Below are 17,668 nucleotides of genomic sequence, written 5' to 3' on the forward strand. Positions count from 1 at the left end.
TACCAGATGGTTCTGCCCAGAACCCTGAAGTGGGGTTCCCCATGGATCTAGAGGTGAATCCTTAAAAGTTAATGTCTATTGCCAATTTTGCCACATGTGTATGGGGGTCTGTGGAGGTTGGAAGAGAGCATCCGAGTCCCTAAAATTGGAGTTCCAGATAGTTGTCAACCACTCTATGGATTCTGAACTTGGGTCCTCTGCAAGAGCAGCTAGTGCTCTTAGCCACTGAGCCACCTCTCCAGTCCCAGTTAATACTTTTACTATTTGAAGCTTCATATGGGCTTGCCTAGCACGAATGAGGCCCTGGGTCCAACCATCAGTACTGTACGAGCCTTAGCGGGTGTTAAGTGTGATCCTGTAAACTTGGGACGGTAGAGGCAGGAAGAGCGGAGATTCAAGGCCCTTCTTAACTACATGGTAAATCTTCAGCTAACATGAGATACATGAGGCTCTGTCCCACAAGAGAAAAGAAAAATAAGTTAATAGATTTCACAAGCATGTATCACTTGGCGGCAAATCTTTAAATGCACAAGAGGGGGAAATTCTATGTGAGTTTATTCCAAAGCCCCCGCCCCCGGTGAATAACGAGCAATTGGCTTGGGAATCCTCCCACCTAACCAGCCTCAGGATCTGCTCCATCCACACGGGCTCTGGTATGCCCCTCATTACAACCAAGCACTCCTAAAGGCCAGACACCTCTTCTGCATCCGTTCACTTCCTGGTTGTGTGACTTTCATCCTCATTGGCTAGGTGGGGGTGAAAGCCACCACAGATTCAGAGAGATCCCAGGCTTGAGACCTAGGAGGCACAGATCCTCAACAGGGCCAAGTGATATATAAAGGTTAAGAACCCAGCAACGGGCTGGTGAGATGGCTCAGTGGTTAAGAGTGCTGACTGCTCTTCCGAAGGTCCTGAGTTCAAATTCCATCAACCACATGGTGGCTCACAACCATCCGTAACAAAATCTGATGCCCTCTTCTGGAGTGTCTGAAGACAGCTACAGTGTACTTACATATAATTAATAAATAAATAAATAAATAAATAAATAAATAAATAAATAATAAAAAGAACCCAGCAACACTGGAATAATATTCCATCGGAGCACCTAGCTTTGTTTTGGTTGTTTGGGAGAGAGTTTCTCTGTGTAGCCCTGGCTGTCCTAGAACTTGCTCTGTAGACTCAAACTGGCCTCAAACTCAGAGATCTGCCTGCCTCTGCCTCCTGAGTGCTGGGATCAAAGGTGTGCACCAGCAATTGGCAAGGACCTGGCTTAGCAGTCTGGAGAGTGTAGCTCCGTTCAGGTTGCCCTGTGACAATTACCAAGTCCCTTCCCCTCTCTGGACCTCTGTTGATCCATACACCAGTGTTTTACACTAGGCTAGTAACTCTCAACGCTGGCAGCCATCTCTGGGACACACAGGCTTGCCTTGCCGGCTGGAGAACCTCTATTCTTCACATTCTGCCCCATCCTTCTAGCACCTCTCGTGGGACACCATTCTCATGTGCCACACAGCCAGCACCCACCCCCTCCCCACCATGGCTGGTGAAGCACAAAGGGTGACTGCTTTTCCTGGCCACATAGCAAGCTGGGCAAACCTTTGAGGCAGACGCCCCACCTAAAACAGACACCCTTCCTAAAAGGAGAGAAAGTTCCCTAATCAGGCAACTAGAAAGGGAGACAAATCGCTTGTCACCAGATAAGCATTATTATCTTATCTCTGAGGACCAATAGCCACAGCCCCAGGCTCTGATTCCAAGAAACACAGAGCTTCCCCTCCACCCTCTCTGGAGCAGCCTCCAACAGAGCCACCTCGACGCCTGCTCCTCCCTGGAACAAAGCCAGGCCTCACGAGAATGCCTCCCATCAGCCTGGGCTAGTCAGCCTTGTATTTCTTCCCATCCAGGGGCACACCTGCCCAGTGTTGGAGATGCCAGGGCCATCCATCACAACTTGAAATAACCACTGGGCCGAGCCCTGCCACGGTTCAGACCAAGAGACAGAGGGCTAGAGACTAGACTGGAAGGGGCCCACTCTGACCACCTCTGGCTCCTGCTAGCCTGTGGCAGCCTGGCCTTTGAGCTTCATTTCCCTGACGTTTATTGTCGTTCCCCCCCCCCCAATAGGGTGGCAAGATACACTTTTGAGACATCTGTCCGGTCTCAGGGGTCCCAAGACACTGATACACTACACTAAGTGCACCATAGTAATGATACCTACTGGAGCCATAGCATCCCCTGAAACTGAGGAAGATGTGAGACAATGGATGCAAGACAGGAGAGGGTGGTGGGCCTCAGTTGTCCAGTCCAAACAGATGAGCAGGCCTGGCTCTCCCTCCAGGCCACTGAGAGTCAAGGGCATTAGGGTCTAGCAAATTCAGAAGAGAGCTCTCTCCTCCCCACCAACCAGCTCTTGGTCTAAACACCTTCTGCCTCAGTTTCCCCCGTGGAGTATTTAAGCACGTGCCACAACACAAAGAATCTGCAGAGACATGAAAGTGGCCAATTTTACCTCATGGCTTCCGAATGAATGCCCAGTCCCCTGCCCATTTATCTTGCTCCTCTACCCATAAGTGAAGTGGACCATGTCTCTCTGGCTCATTCCTGTCTCCCTTTCTGAATTGTGGCACACTGAACTCAGGGACCTGTCCGAGTCTGTACCCTCCCAGTCTGAAGAGGAACCCCCAGGTGGCAGTTGCTGGCTCCATGGAGTCTCCTCTGCAGGGAGGACTCAGGGATTGAAAGTCTTCTTCCTCCCTCCATCAGCAGCAAGGTGCTCCCTCCCACACCTGGACCCAGCCTCCTGCTCTCTCTCTCCACGCTCATCTTTCCCAGCTTCTGGGTCACAGCAGCATCGATGATGACTGATGACATCTGAACCGTCCCTGTCTTTCTCCTCTCTGTCCATCACCCCTCAGCCAAAATCCTTCCATGGCTCCCCACTGCCTAATAATAAGCACTAAGTTGAAGTATTTAGCTCCATTTTTAGGAGCCTACAACCAGGCCCCAGGAGGCACCTCCCCAGCAAGGTCTACCATGACAAGCTTAGGTGGGAGGAGCTGCATTCAGGCACATTATGGCGCAGCCATGCAGGGACCACATGTCCCCTGTCTCAAGGGGGCCCTGGGTTAGAGGAGAGAGGCAGAGAGAGAAGAGTCCTGTCCAGCCTCTACTGAGGTCTTCCCACCCATCTCTCAGCATCTGCTTTAGCAACTGGGCAGCTCCCCTGAGCCTATTGTGTTTCCTGGATCAGGGTTGTAGGTGGGAAGGGCATGGGCATCCGTGCGGGGCCTGCCTCCACCTCGCTCACCTTACGGAATAGTTGTGGAGTCACACCATGTGCCAAGGCCCCTAGTGGATGCTGGGGCAGCTGAGGGTGACATTTACCTAGCCTGTGGTTTGCTCTGGTTTTGCACAGTGTCACCTTTTGCACTTCCCTCTGATACGGAGCCCACCGACCACTGGTCAAGAGTGCATGGAGTCTCGGAAAAAAATCTCACTCTGAGTTAGCAGGCTCTTTCAGGCTCTACCATTCTGTCCTCCCCCACAGTCTTCCCGGGCTTCCGTTCCCCTTGCCCCCACTTCAGCATCAGAGTGGTGGCCTCTGACAGCCAAGGAGAACACTGCTCAGGTGATTTCAGGATACATCTGCTTCCTAGACTCACAAAGGAGGGGCCTCCTGAAGGCAGAGCAGTGGATGTCACCTTCCCCTCTGTCCCCCAGCAAGCCAAAGTTTAGAGTGGTGAGGCTCACTGTCCAAGGCCCTCAGTGGTCAGCCTGGGCACTCGCCCTATGGAATGGCTGTTCCAGGTTTGGTTTTGTTGTTGTTGTTATTGGGGGTTTGCCCCGCGTGTGTGCAAGACTCTTGACTTCTCTAAGTCAACAGACTAGCTCAGAGGCCTCTTCCCCCTCCCTAGCTCACCCCCGCCCCCCTCCCCCCAGACTCCCCCCCCCTGTTTTCTTCCCGGGATAATGGGGTCTCTTTGTAGCCTAATCAGCCTCCTGAGGGATCGGGAGGCCTGGAGCGCTTCCACCGGCAGCAATCGGTGGAAATGAAAGCAAGATTAGGCCAGGGCCTGGCCCACACCACAGTAAAGCACCACCAGGCATTTGCTCCTTCAAAGCCCCTTGGGGGTTTGGTTACTTTATTTCTAAAGTTGTTTGTATTTCTAAAGTGGCCATTGAGGCGAGAGCAGGCAGGCGGGGAGGAGGAGCCAGGGCCTCTCTCCAGCCTGGGACTCCCCACCAGGCTTCAGGGAGCTTTCTTTGCTCTTACCAGCTCTTTCCTCCAGCCCTGAGCATCTCTCCACAGCACTGGTCCAATGGGGAAACTGAGGCCATGGGTGCTTGAGAAGTCACTGTTGTTGCAAGGCTCCCTGCCAGGGGGCTGACTTTGGGATCCCACCAAACAGCAGAGAGGGAGAGGGGCAGTGGGCAGAACTGATGGGACCTCAGTGTGGCCCCAACTGGTTACGGAGGAGAATGTCCCGATTGGAACACACTGAGAGCCTCCCACTTTTCAAGAAAGTTCCAGAGCCTCTTTTTCTTAGGGCCCTTTAAAAAACCCCACTAATAAAGGTGTGGAAGAAAGGAATTCTGTAATAATTCATATCCTTCCCCCATATCTGAAAAAAAGAGGGGAGGGCATTCCCTGTTCATTTTTGGACGCCAGGAAGAAGATGAGAGAAAGGGAATTGGCTCCTAGGTCAGGGAGGGCCAAAGCTTAAGCCAAGGTGCCTTTCAGGTGCAGCCTCCCTCCTCCTCCTCCTCCCCCTCCTCCTCCTCCTCTCCCTCCTCCTCCTCCTCCTCCTTCTTCCTCCCTCTCTCTCCCCCTTCCCCTCCCTCTCCCCTTCTTTACTTTTTTTGGGGCCCTGGAAAGGGCAAATCCAGGAAATTCTGTTGAGGAAGGAAATTATAAGGATAGGGCGAGCAGGGTCAGGGACTTAGAGTTGAAGGCCAGGGAGAGCATCTCTGTACACCACTCTCTTGGTTCTGTGATGGCAAGAGAAGACAGGAGATGGAGATACTCCTGGAAGCTCCCCTTAGGAAGTAGAGGGTCAAAACTTCCCTTAAAACTCCCACTGGTCCCTGTCAACTCAAAACTTGCCTAGGAACCAAACTTTGATTTTCATGCCTATGTGGCTCATATAAACCCAGGGTAGACTTCAAGACAAACTTCCTGAGTTTCAGGAAGCTTGAACCTAGACCCCATTCCCCCACCCCCACCACACTCCCTAAATACCTCCACACACCCCCACAGAACACCTCTGGCAGGCTGGGCTCTGTTCTCCCCCCCCCCCCACCCAAAGACCTGCTGTCTGAAGTTAAACCCACATCCGGAGGCGTGGCTGATCACCTGTCATCCCTGCTGAGGCTTGGGACCTTGGAGAGGAACCCAGAGACAGGCCCCAGCCCACTTGCTGAGACTTCCCGCAAAAGGAACCCTGGAAAATTCAGGTTAGAGTTTTCTAAGCTACTTCTCTTGGTCCCACCCACTTTTCTGTCCTGCCAGGCCTTCTTTGATCTCAAGTCTTTTGGCCCCTCAGACAAAGAGTTCCGCAGAGGCGAGGGGGTCTGCCCCCCCCACTGCCTTGAACCCTCAATGCAGGGACACCAGGCATCGGGTGCCTGTGACACCAAAGGTCAGCTTGGGGGCTGCTTGCAACTTTCAGTGGCAGTTCCACTGTGTGCTCCCAGGCTGACCTGAAAGCGCGAGCGCTCTCTCTCTCTCTCTCTCTCTCTCTCTCTCTCTCTCTCTCTCTCTCTCTCTCTCACACACACACACACACACACCATTCACAAATACCCATACACACCTTGCTCCCAGAGATCCAGGTGCACAAACGCACTCTGGGAAAGAGGGTCTGTTTCATCTGTTCCAGATACCAGACCAGAACTTCACGACGACAGAAGGGGAGCGTCCTGGTGTCCCGGCATATAATTTAGGCGCTCACCACTTAACACATAACACTCAACAGAAGTTCTAAAGAACGAATGGAGAGATTCACAAACAATTACTTCTCGGGAAGATTTTTCTCTTTCCTACCCTCTTTTTCCTTTAGTGTTGTAGGACAGAAGGGGAGGCACACGTGTACTTATCTGTGAGGGGACCTGTGAGAAGGCTCAGCCAGTAAAAATACTTCAAGCCCGATGGCCTAAGTTTGTCACAGTGGTGAAAAGTGAGAAATGACTCCCGCAAGTTGTCCTCTAATACGCATATGAGTACTCAACTCCAGACAATAAACAAGCTAATAAATAAGTGAACAAACAAATAATTTTTTTAATGTCTGGGAAAGGGCCCTTCCAATTACAAAAGTGGGAGGATGCCTCTGTTTTTAAGTAAAACTAGTTAGAAACTACTTGTTTCTCAGATCTTTTGACTGTGTGTGTGTGTGAGAGAGAGAGAGAGAGAGAGAGAGAGAGACAGAGAGAGACAGAGAGAGACAGAGACAGAGACAGAGAGACAGAGACAGACAGAGAGACAGAGACAGAGAGGAGACAGAAAAGAAGGAAAGAAGAGGAGGAGGAGGAAGAAGAAAAAAGAAGAAGAAGAAGAAGAAGAAGAAGAAGAAGAAGAAGAAGAAGAAGAAGAAGAAGAAGAAGAAGAAGAAGAGGAGTGCAGTGAGGCCAGACAGCTAGCGCTCACTTCCCACCCTCCCCCTTCATTTAAATTCCTTCATTCTGAGCTCCACTCAGGGACGCTGGGGCCCTTCTGAGAATACTGGGGTTGTCAAAAACGGAGCTGCGGGGTTCTGAGCAGGGTGTTACCTCAAGAAGCAGAGGCACCTCTTTGCACAATATTTAAAATTCTGCGCCTATGGGCTCCAGCGAAGAAGAGCTGGGCTTTGGTTTGTTAGTTTTATTTAGCTTGTACCTGACTTTCAAATGGGTCTGGACTCCCATACCAAGGATGGGAACCTTTGTGTAAATCTCTATCCGTGGGAATCGAGGCGCAGAGACATTCATCGACGCGTCCCAAGTTGCAAGCATAATGTGCTGGGGACTGGTGCGTTCTGCCCAGCCTTGGTGCTCCAGCATCGGTCACCCGGAGCTGCCGGGCCTAGGAGTACAAGCCGGCGGATGGTCGCGAACACTCAGCCGAGGAGAACCGGCGGATGGAACAAGAACGGAGGCAGCACTTTGCTTTCTCGTGCAAAGCGGTCTCGCTTTTCAATGTTCCCCGCTTCCCATACCCCTGGCTCTGAAGACAAAACCTGGAGCTGAGGACTCTCAGACCCAAGAACTTAGCCCTGGGACAGCTAAGCGGGGAAGGCGCGAACCTCGCACCCGGCTGGAGGCGGGGAGGATCGCACTCCGCTGCGCCGCTGGCCGAGGCCCAGCGCTGGGTCACAGCGCGCCGCCCGGGTCCCCGCCCCACCCGCTCGGCGCGCTCGCCTCTAATTAAGCGGCTGGATCCCGGGAAGCCGCCGGGCCGCGCGGTAATACGATGAGCCGCCTTTGTACTGGTGTCACCCAACGCCGAGCATCAAAAGCGCTGCGACCCGCCGCCCAGCCCCGCTTGCTCTGCAGCCCGCCGCGATCGCAGTCCGGGGCAGCCTCTCGGCGACTTCGTCCCTTTGTCTTTCCCGCTGCAGCCCGGCGCCCCCCTCTCCTCTTGGCGCTTCTTAGCGTCCCCACACGCCACTCCCAGTCGTCTCTCCTACGTGCTTCTCCACGATCGCTCCCTTTCTGCAGATGCTCTCCGACTTTCTCACCCCTTGTCTGAGGCTCCTGGTCCCCACCGTCCCACCCCACCGCTGCCTGACTCAAACTAGGTCTCATTCGATTCTAAGGTTTGGAAACCGAGCCGGGGAGCTGACCCTAGACCTCGTGAGCGCTAGGCCAATTCATGGTAGCCCTGGACTTTAAGAGACCTGCGGCGGCCTCCTGGTCCCTGGAAACCCACCAGAGCTCAACTCAGCTCCTGCACCAAAGGACTAAACACGCGCTCTGGGGCGCTTGGAAACTGGATTTGGGGCTCACACAATTGCCCCTCACCCCTCCCGAGGGTGCTGGGGTCTGCCGGACGTTTCTCCTCTCCTCCCTGGCTTAAGTTGTTGACCCGGCCTTCACATCTCTCTCCCCACATCCTTTCGTTTGGCCCCCACCTCCCCTTTGCCCTCGACCCCTTCTCTTCCTCCTGCTGGCCCCTCCTCTTCTCATGTTGAGTGCCCCCCTCCTCCCCTAAGCTCTTTCCCCCTTGGAATCCCGGTCTCGCCCCTCCCCGGCCCCACTTTGTTTGAAGTTATGGAGAGATCTAGCTACAAATGGCGCTGCTTCCCCCTTAGGTCGCGTTCTGCCTTGATTAGATTTGGGAAGGCGAGTTTCCTCCCTCCCGCGGCCTGACCCCAGTGGGGCCAGTCCCAACCGAGAGGGTCAGAAAGTGTTGACCCCATTTCCACCCCCTCCCCATGGTCAGCGGGAGTTAGGGGTATGGAAAAAGAGAGGGAGGGCCCAGGGTAACAGAAACTTAGGGGGCATCCCGTCTTCCAATCACCCAGGGTCCCCAACTGGGCTTCCTAATTACCCCATTAGTGGAGTGGGAGGGGATGCGGCTATTTTTCAGGAATTCCCGGAATGCACCCCCCCTCCAGTCAGGCCTTCGAAGCCCCAGAGAGAAACTTCCCTTTGGGGTTTCAAAGCTAGAGCCCTCTTCTCAAGCTGTCTCGAGGCTGTCAGTTTATGTGTTTATATCCTTGTATACCCCAAATGGGGCTGCGGACAGAGAGGTCGCCTTAACTTGGTCTATGGCCATAGACTAACCGAAGGCCTCAACTTTACAAAGAGCACCCTTTGCTGAGTGAGCCCTCTCTGTGCAGTATGTAGTATTGATATGCAACGTAATGTGTAACAACTGTTTTCAGGAAGAAAAAAAAAGGCTCCTTAATAAAAGTAAAAGTCTCAAAAAAGCACCTCGATGCCTCGTGGCTACTGTTATGTGTGCTTTAAAACCCTTCCATGTAAATTCCACTCAAAAAATTTGGAAAGCTGTGGAAGGGGAGGGGGCGGGTGGGGGAGGTTAATCCGGGTTTAACGCCCCTGCGTTGCAGATTCAGGACCGGGGTTGGCCCGATTGCCTTATCGCCTCCCAACATTTGAGACGCCCATATTTTACCCAGCCAAATAGCTCGGAGAGCAGCGCAGACGGCTGCCGTGGTCGCGCCTCAGGAAAATGTGTTATTAATATCTAAATAACTTCCCAATACTGTCTGGTAAATCTCCCTTCACCGTTCCAAATGATGAATTCGTTTGAAGTCTTTCCCCAGCCTCATCTTTTCAATGTGTGTGTGTGTGTGTGTGTGTGTGTGTGTCCCTCTCTCTTCTCCCTTCTTCTTAGTCAGGCTTATTTCAAACTGGTAAATATCTAATTCCCTTAACTGCCACTCGGTGCACGCGAATCTTTTAGGTACAGACGCCTTGAAACGGCCCTGGCGCGGCGGGTGCGTGCCCGGAGGTGAACACAGAGAGCGCGCGTTCGCTCAGCAGGGGACTCCACTTGCTAGTCTCCAGCAACTCCTGTACGCCCCGGCTTCTCTCCCTTGCACGCCCCCCGGGGCCCGGCTTCTGCATCCCCACTATCCCGGCGGCATCCCCAGCATTCAGGCCCCACGGCCCGCAAGGGCCTGCACGTCTTCCGCGCTCCGCACTCGCTGATTCTCCCCTTTATAAAGTTTGTTTTCTGAATGTCTTCTATTAGATTACGCTCCTTCATCGCCCCTCCCCAACCTTATCTCCTTCTGTCTCTTCTCTTCTAGCCCGTCACACTAGATTTAGGCACCCGTTTATCTGAAGCGCCGTTTGCAGACTTTATTTACCCCGGGATGCGGGGCTGCGATCGTGCGAGCGCGTGTTCGCCTTTGTAACAGTTATCGCCTCATTGTAGTGTCGCTTAGTCTCAGATCCCTCCTCCTCACTCTTGTCTTGGGTTCCGGAGGACTGGGGGGCGAAGGGGGGCGGGGAGGGCGCCTTGTCAGCTCAGTGTGGGCTCGCCCCCTCGCTAGGAGCTCCCTCCCCCCGGGACCTTCCGCGTACCATCCCCCACTGGACAGTGGGGGCCTCCCAGGCCCCCTCCTACTCTCGCTCTGTTCCTTCCACATCCAAAGCGGAGCGCTGCCTAAAGCCGAGGAATTGCCTGACACCCCCTATCTTCCTCGGAGCCCCCATTATGCGAAGCTGATCCTCCTCTGAACAGACTCAAATCCTGCCTGGACTGTGTTTGATTAGATTGCCAACCCGGGGTAATCCTTTGATTTGGTGGAGTGTCAATTACCTTTCTCTAAACACACATTTACAGAGGAGGGAAGTTGTAGGTTTAAATCAATGCAGATCTCCTCCTGATAAATGGACGCTCATGGTACCCTCTCGGCCCAGCCCTCTTCTCCAAGGCCCCACCCAGGTCTCTTCTTACCTATGCCCCCCCCCAAACATTGACCCTTCCAGGTGTGAAGTCTCCAGGGAGGGGGGGCCACGAAGAAAGAGTGCGGGCTGTGAGGAGCCCTGCCCCCCTTCCCCTATTCATTCGCTCCCCCGGAGCCTAATTAAATTTGGCAGGTCCTTGTACACACAATCAAAACAGCTTCCTCCGGTGCGGCAAACGACCGAAAACCGCATTAGCAGCCATCGCCGCTGCCAAATTAAATTGTTTCCCACCTCCGTTTACAAGTGTCTAAAACCGACACTTCGGGCTCCCCCCCCCTTCTCTGGTCCTTCCCCGTTGGTATTCCACTCCACACCTGTAAGTTTACCTTTCTTCAAATAAATTAAGGGGAAAATGCAAAGAAAACAAACCTAGGGCCCGAGCTGTTGTAGCTCAGTGGGGGAGACTACTTGCTTGGCCTGAGCCAGACTCTGGTTCAATTCTCTCTAAGGAAAACTGAAGTCCTAACCCCGTCCTTTTCTTCTTCTGCGTAGCCCTCCACAGCCTTTCTGACAGCCTTTCTCACCCCTGAGCTCTCTTCTTGCACAGGACTCCGACACCCATAGGTATTCCTGGCTACACAGAAAAAGAACTTCTCATCCCTCCTGGTAACTTTTTAACTGTTTCATATTAATTATAACCCACTAAGCTTTGTACCCGAGGGACCAACCAGTCCTGTGTCTGATGGGTTCAGCGGCAGCTTCAACTTAAATGCGCAGTCAGATGCCTGAGGCTTTGGCTATGGGGCAGGTGTTGCTGTACCTATTGTCACTGTGCATCCCTCTCTCCACCCTGCCCATCTCTGTGACTACAGAAGAACCACCCTACCTTTCTTTGCACTCCCTTATCAGTGTCTGTGGGAAATCTCTTTCGCGACTTTCTCTGTTCAGATCTATAGCAGTCCAGCTCTACCCATCCCCTGACTCCTGGGGAGAGGGATGAAGAGGAGAGGGTCTCCCCACCAAAGGTGCAAACTACCCCCTTCCTTCCTCAGGTAAGCTGAGCTTGGCCACAGCCCTATCGGCAGCAGTCCTGAGAATTCTCACAAGCAGCAATCCTAATAACTCAGCCTTAACTAGGATAAGAGGGAAAGAGGAAGAAAAAAAAAAGCCCACAGTCTCATGAATATCAGCCCAAGGGAAGCAGGAGTGAGCCGTTCAGAGATGAAAGTGCGGAGAAATAAAAGCTCAATTTAATCTGCTTTAAAACCCTTCAACTTAACGTTTGTGCTTCAAACTCTGAGAGTGAAGACTGATTGGGGATAAATAGTTTCTTACCATGCCTGGAAGCTATTACACCCCTCTCCAACATAGCTTCCTATTCAGCAGCCTCAGTTTTCATTACCAGCTCTAATAAGTCTTAACATTATTAAATGCCAAGCGGACGATAGGAAGAAACGGGCCCAGGGAGGGATCTCTCTTTAGCGCTTAAAGAGGAGCGCTCTTAAACCCCTCTTTGGTGGCTCCCCGCCATGAGAAGGGCGACCCTGGGAGAAAGCATTTGTCAAAAAGCAAGAAGCCAAAACAAAGTTGTGAGTGTGTACCCCTCCCCTTGTTCTACTCGTGGGGGGGTATCTGGGCGGGTTCTGGACTCAACCCCGGGTGAGGGCTGGATGGAGCTTTTCAGCTTTAATTTGACTGTGAAACTGATGTCTAGGGTCCGAGAGAGGGAAGGAGGAAGGGAGGGAAGAAAGAGAGAGAGAGAAAGAGAGAGAGAGAGAGAGAGAGAGAGAGAGAGAGAGAGAGAGAGAGATCTCCACGTGTCTGCCAACCCACAGGCCAGGGTTCATGCTGAACACCAAACCTACCCACAATCAAACCCTTCCCTTATTTGAATTGCCACTGCCCCTCCACAATTGCCTATGGTCAAGCTGCAAACTCCCGGATCCAAAGGCTCATGGATAGGCCCACAGCCACCTGAAAGATGCAGGAACTCACAAGGCCTTCCAGTGTCCCAGAGTGCCACTCACACCCCAACAGCAAAGGCACCAGCCCCCTTCAAACCAGTTCATTCTTACAGTCTTGTACATTCCACACCTGTGTTCCCAGCCAGTCTCATCTGGACAGGACAGTCCTGGTCTCTAAAGCCCTGGAGACTGGGAGCGGACTGGGTTTCTGGCAGGGAAAACCTCTCTCCTGCGAAGACTCTGGCTCACTGGTTTTGTGAATTCTCCAAGGCAGAGGGATTCCCCCAAAACACAATCCTCTTTTTGTCCCCTTTCCTGGTCCCTTCTTTTTCTCAAAAGCCACTGACTTTTGCCGTTCATCACACACTGAATTTGACACATCCCCCTTGGTACACACGGTGCAAGCAATCTCTAAACAAACTCAAATATCCCAACTGCTTCCTCTTAGAGGTGTTTGGTGTGTAGCATGTACCTTAGAAAGATTATTCAAAATTAGGATCTACCAGTATACTCTAATATTTTTTTTTTAAAAAAAAGACTAATTTGTCTTTCTGATAAACTGAGATAAATCCTGGGTTTCCAGGAAGGAGTCCCAGGGCTCTGGGCATAATGGCCAAGGCAGCGGCCAGAGGCTATCTCCTGTGGCAGAGCCTAGGCCCCTCTGGCAGGCCTGGCACAGTGGGATACCAGCTCCTGTTCTCTCTCTCTCTCTCTCTCTCTCTCTCTCTCTCTCTCTCTGTGTGTGTGTGTGTGTGTGTGTGTGTGTGTGTGTGTGTGTGTGTGCTTTTGTCCCTGAAGGGATAGCAGTCCTTTCAGAAGGGGTCCCAAGAATATCAACAGCCTACCACTTGCTTGCTCATTCCCCAATCCTTTCCGTTGAACTGGGCTGGTGGGCCTCCATCTCTGGGTGTTGTCTTTAGAAGTGGGACTTTGTCTGTGAAGTTCATCTTCAGGGTTGGGAGGCACACCAGAGAACCAGAGAGAGACCTAGACTGGGGGTACTGAGAAGGGACTCTGCAGAAAACTCTGGAAGTATTCTCAGACTACAAGGGGTTTTTAGTAACCGCCCTGCTCTTTCTGCGGAGTTACTTGTCTTTCTGACTCATTTGCCTCCCTGGCATGTGTGTTCCAGGCTCCCTCTTCTCCGGGGTCAGTCTTTGGGATTCTGAAATCTTCATACCCATTCCCACCACCCCTTAGGGCCCCATTTTCATATAGACAAGAAAAATTCCTCGGGAGGGGTGACGAAGGAAGACTTCCCCATCCAGAAACAGAAACACATCCCAGTTCTCCAAGCCGGGGTGCAGGCACTTGAAAGAGAAAGCTGAGCGCTGGATTCCGCACAGAGAAGCCTAGTTAAGGTTGGACAGCGGTGTTGGGTGAATCCCCCGACCCTTGGCATCTGGGAACTTGGCCTCCAGCCTCTGACACATAGTGCTTGCCAAGAGGAAAGCACCCGTGTGCCCCCACTCCTCCCTGGCCATGCGGGACTGAGAGACAGCCCGTGCGGCTCTGGCTAATTTTTATTGATTGCAGCGGTCGGTCAGCTGTCAGGCGGGGTTTCAAGGGACCGTTTAGAAAGCGTGTGCGGGGCTGGTTAACAAATTCATTTAGGGAGCCCCGGGCGGGCTCCTCCTTCCTCGCCCTCCTCCCTGCCTCCCGCACGCTTGCCCAAGTTTTCTATAAATAATTGATCGACGCCAAAATGCCAGCTCCAGAGGCCGCACAGGCTGTGGACCCGTGCGTGCGTGCGTGCGTGTGTGTGTGTGTGTGCGCGCGCGCGCGCGCGCGCGCGCTGGGGTCGGGGAAAGGGGGTGACAGCTGAGGCACAGGATTGTGCTACCCGGCAGTCTCATTCCTAGGACTTGCGGTGGTGGGGAGGAAAAGACCCGAACACCCTAAAGCCTTTAAAACCCCGGGCCGCTCGGCGATCTGCGACTTTTTCCCAGCTGTGGCAGGGGTTAATCCGCACGAGTTCTCACCAGAGGCGTGGGGAAAAAAACGTGGTCTCCGGCGTCTCGGGCCACGGTAGGTTCTTACCTTTGTCGCCCAGGATGCCATCGATGCTGTGTTTGGCTTTCTTCTCGCCATCTTCTTCTTTCTTGTCTCCTTCCTCGTCGTCCTCTTTCTTCCCGAACTTGATTCTGAGCACTCGGCTAATCGAACTCACTAAACCTCAGAAATGAAAGGCAAAAGGGAGAGTATAAGTTGTTGGGGCCGAGGAGTTGTGGGGGGGGGGGCGGAAATCAGACAATCCCCATTCTCAGCTCCCAAGCCCTTCAGGCTTGCATTTCCTCCAGCTTTAGAAACCTGGCTCACTCCTGGAGCATGTATGTCCAGGTAAGCCTGCGTAGGCAGCCCCCAAGTGCTTCTCAGTTTGAATCCTTGGACCTTCACCAGGTGCCTGAGCCTACCTTGTGCCTACACACACTCACCACAAGCCTACTGCCCTGGTGTTGCCCGGCCCTTGCTCCAGCTAGGCAGGTGTACCCTGGCCCTGCATGCCTGCTGCACACAACGGTACAGTCAGACACACATCCGGCAGCTTCCCCACCACCACCACCACCACAGTGTGGTCTGAAGACCTCGATTCAGACTAAGGGGATGGGAGCCCAGGTGCACCAGCTCTCCTGGGGCAGGTCTTTCTTTCTCGAGATCGCTTTCCCCAAAGCTCAAGAGAACCTCACCTTCAAGGTTAACTTCCTTAGCATCCCCCACCTCCCTTCCTCTCTCCTTTTCTTCCCACCTCTGTTCCTTCTTCCGAACCTCTCCCTTTCCAACTTTCTCTTCCCCTCTCCCTTCCATCCTTCTGGATTTTGCTTCACTGATAAGCCTGTATCCCCCAGATGCCTGTCACCCTCTCATCCCTTTTCTCTGTCCACACCCCACCCCCAGGCCTACCCTCTGAATCTCCATCGAGGTGCCTGGCCAGCTCCACCACTGGCTCAGCTACCTTCTCACCTGAGGGCACCGTGCTTCGGTCGCAGTGACCGTCCTTCAGCAGCCGGTCCCGGATTTCCCAGCTGAACATCCCGGGGTTCTCTCTCTTATACTCCTCAATCTTTTTCTCCACATCCGGAGTCGCCACCTGCTTCAGAGGTGGAGGTGGGAGAGCAGGGACAGAGAGATGGGATGGGAGAAGGAAAATAGTTTTAGTATCAACCTCCCAAAAGCTTCCAGCCAGGCTGGCCTCTCCGGTGGCCACTCCCTTCCTCCTAAGATGGGTTTTGGGTTTTCAAGGTTCCCAGAATGACATCAGTGGGGGCAGCAATAAGAAATAAAATAAAATACAATCCGTAACCCTGTGGTTCCTCCACCGGCCCCCCATCATCTCAGGCAATGCCAAAGGTGGCTAAGGTGGAGATGCAGATGTAGGGACATTCCAGTGAAGCTTCAAAGTCTTAGACAATCTAGAGCTCAGCTAACCGATCCTTCAAATTTTCAAATAATAGGGACTGTATCTCAGAGCTAAGGAAAAGCTTCCGTGGGAAGCTTCCAGACAACTAGGGCTGCTAGGTGACACGGGATATTGAGAGAGGTGACAATCAAGGTCTGTGTACTAGAGAAGGCCTGCTGCCAGCCTTAGAGGCAAAGACACTCACTCTGGGCTTGCTGCCTCCGATAGCCCCGGGCCGGATGGACCCAGTCTCCTGATATCGGCACAGAATCTTGGAGACACAACCATGGGAAACACGGAGCTGACGGGAGATGACGCAGGGCCGGATGCCATGGTGGGCCATTTCCACTATCTTGTGACGGATGTGGTTCGGCAGGGGTCGACCGTTGATGAAGACCCCACCAAGCTGATTGACCCGGCCTTGGCCAAGAGGGGTGGACACTGTGGGGAGGGAGGGAAAATAGTGAGTACAGGACAGAATGCAGTTAGTGTGGGGGAGGAGAACCCAAGACTCCTAACAGCTGATCTCCAAGGTCTACTTGAAGCCCTGGGAGGCTCTTACAAGGAGAAAGAGTCCTGGCTTCTGGGACTTGGATTGTTTGTCCCCCCCCCCAAAGTCCCTCTACACTGCAGGAAATGAGGATACACCTTTGGGTGATGTAAATGGCAGGAAGGACAGAGTGGAGCCTAGTGGAGACTAGAGATCCTAAGAGCAGCTGCAAATGGTTCTGGGCCGCTAGCTTGGGGGTCACAGGCCTGTTTGTTGCCTCTGGTAGAGGCTGACAGCCAGGGCGATGTGGCCCACCAGGTCAGTCCTACACCTCTGGCCATTAGGACTGAACTATTGGATCAGTTAGGTTAAGAGGCTATTTGACTCCCAACATTTCTAGCTCTGGCTTGAGCACCCAGGACTGTGGCAGCGGGAGTCTGCACAGCTTAAGGACTGGGGATATAAAGCTGTCTGTGTAGCGTCTGGGAACACAAACCGTCCCTTAGCAGATTCCCAGGCTTTTTAAAACACCCTTAAAGTTCTCATTTCGTTGGGGGGGCAAATCGAGGGCACACTCCACGATGATCACAAGCTCCAAAATACCCCAACTTGGTCTCAGAAATGCAGTAATTGTCCCAGCAGTCTTTGCTGCAACTAAGATGGGCCACTTGTGTGTGTGTGTGTGTGTGTGTGTGTGTGTGTGTTTGTGCACGCGCGCGCGCGTGCATCAGGAAGATAGGCATACCTAGTGTGTTCTGGGGAAGGGAGAACTTAGGTAGGCCTTAATGCAAAGTCTACACAATTTTCTTACAGAAGGTTCGGGGGACACCCGGTGCACTAATCCAGCCTCGATCCCCCCAATTTGGGGACTCGCGGCTACAGAGATCTAGAAGATTACAACGATTTCACAGCGGCCCGAGCGGAGGAAGCAGACGGAATAATTGGAAAGGGGGAGGCTAGAAGAGGCTCGGTCTGCTGAGCTGTTCCTACCGCCCCCTCTTTACTTTCCCGCTCCCCCCTCCTTCACCAATTTTTCTTTGTAAAAGTAGGTATCTGAAACCACTCTCAGATTTAATCAGAAATCGTGCGTCGCCGAGCCAGAGTCCCTCGGTCTCCGTGGCGGGGTACGCCATTAGCGCTGGAGAGCTCTCGAACGCCCAACTTTATATTCAAGAGCCTCTTTAGCGACCGGCACTCGGCTCTCCTCAGTATTCTGCGTCATGTTGGGCAAATATTGTCCTAATCCTTTGCGCGTCCTTAGCCGCCTGTTTTGCTTGCATTCGTTCCAGGAGAGGACTCCGGCAAATCCCCGGCTGCCGCGCTCTCCCGCCTGCGTGGCCGCTCGCGCGCACTTGATCACGCAGCCCGCTCTCTTCGCCTCTGTCTAATTCGGGGACCCGGCGGCTTCTCGCTGCCCGAGGGAGGGGGCTCCCTCCCTAGATCGCCGGCTGCCAGACCGCC

General features: G+C 53.2%; 1 protein-coding gene across 4 annotated transcripts in view; it reads right to left on the minus strand.

Moving 5' to 3' along the window:
- Pax7 (paired box 7) overlaps positions 1-17,668 on the minus strand; it is a 96,472-nt gene that overhangs the window by 77,157 nt on the left and 1,647 nt on the right. Inside the window, exons 2-4 of one of the 4 annotated variants that reach the window (XM_006538630.2) lie at positions 15,923-16,158; positions 15,282-15,408; positions 14,361-14,495 (exon numbers count right to left, since the gene is read on the minus strand). In XM_006538630.2, coding sequence (XP_006538693.1) covers positions 14,361-14,495; positions 15,282-15,408; positions 15,923-16,158 — 498 coding nt within the window. Of the gene's footprint in view, positions 1-14,360; positions 14,496-15,281; positions 15,412-15,922; positions 16,159-17,668 lie in introns of all 4 variants that reach the window. The other 3 variants (XM_006538629.2, XM_006538631.2, NM_011039.2) reach the window with 3 other exon arrangements.

Source organism: Mus musculus, chromosome 4 (assembly GCF_000001635.26).
Source record: "Mus musculus strain C57BL/6J chromosome 4, GRCm38.p6 C57BL/6J".
NCBI lineage: Eukaryota > Metazoa > Chordata > Mammalia > Rodentia > Muridae > Mus > Mus musculus.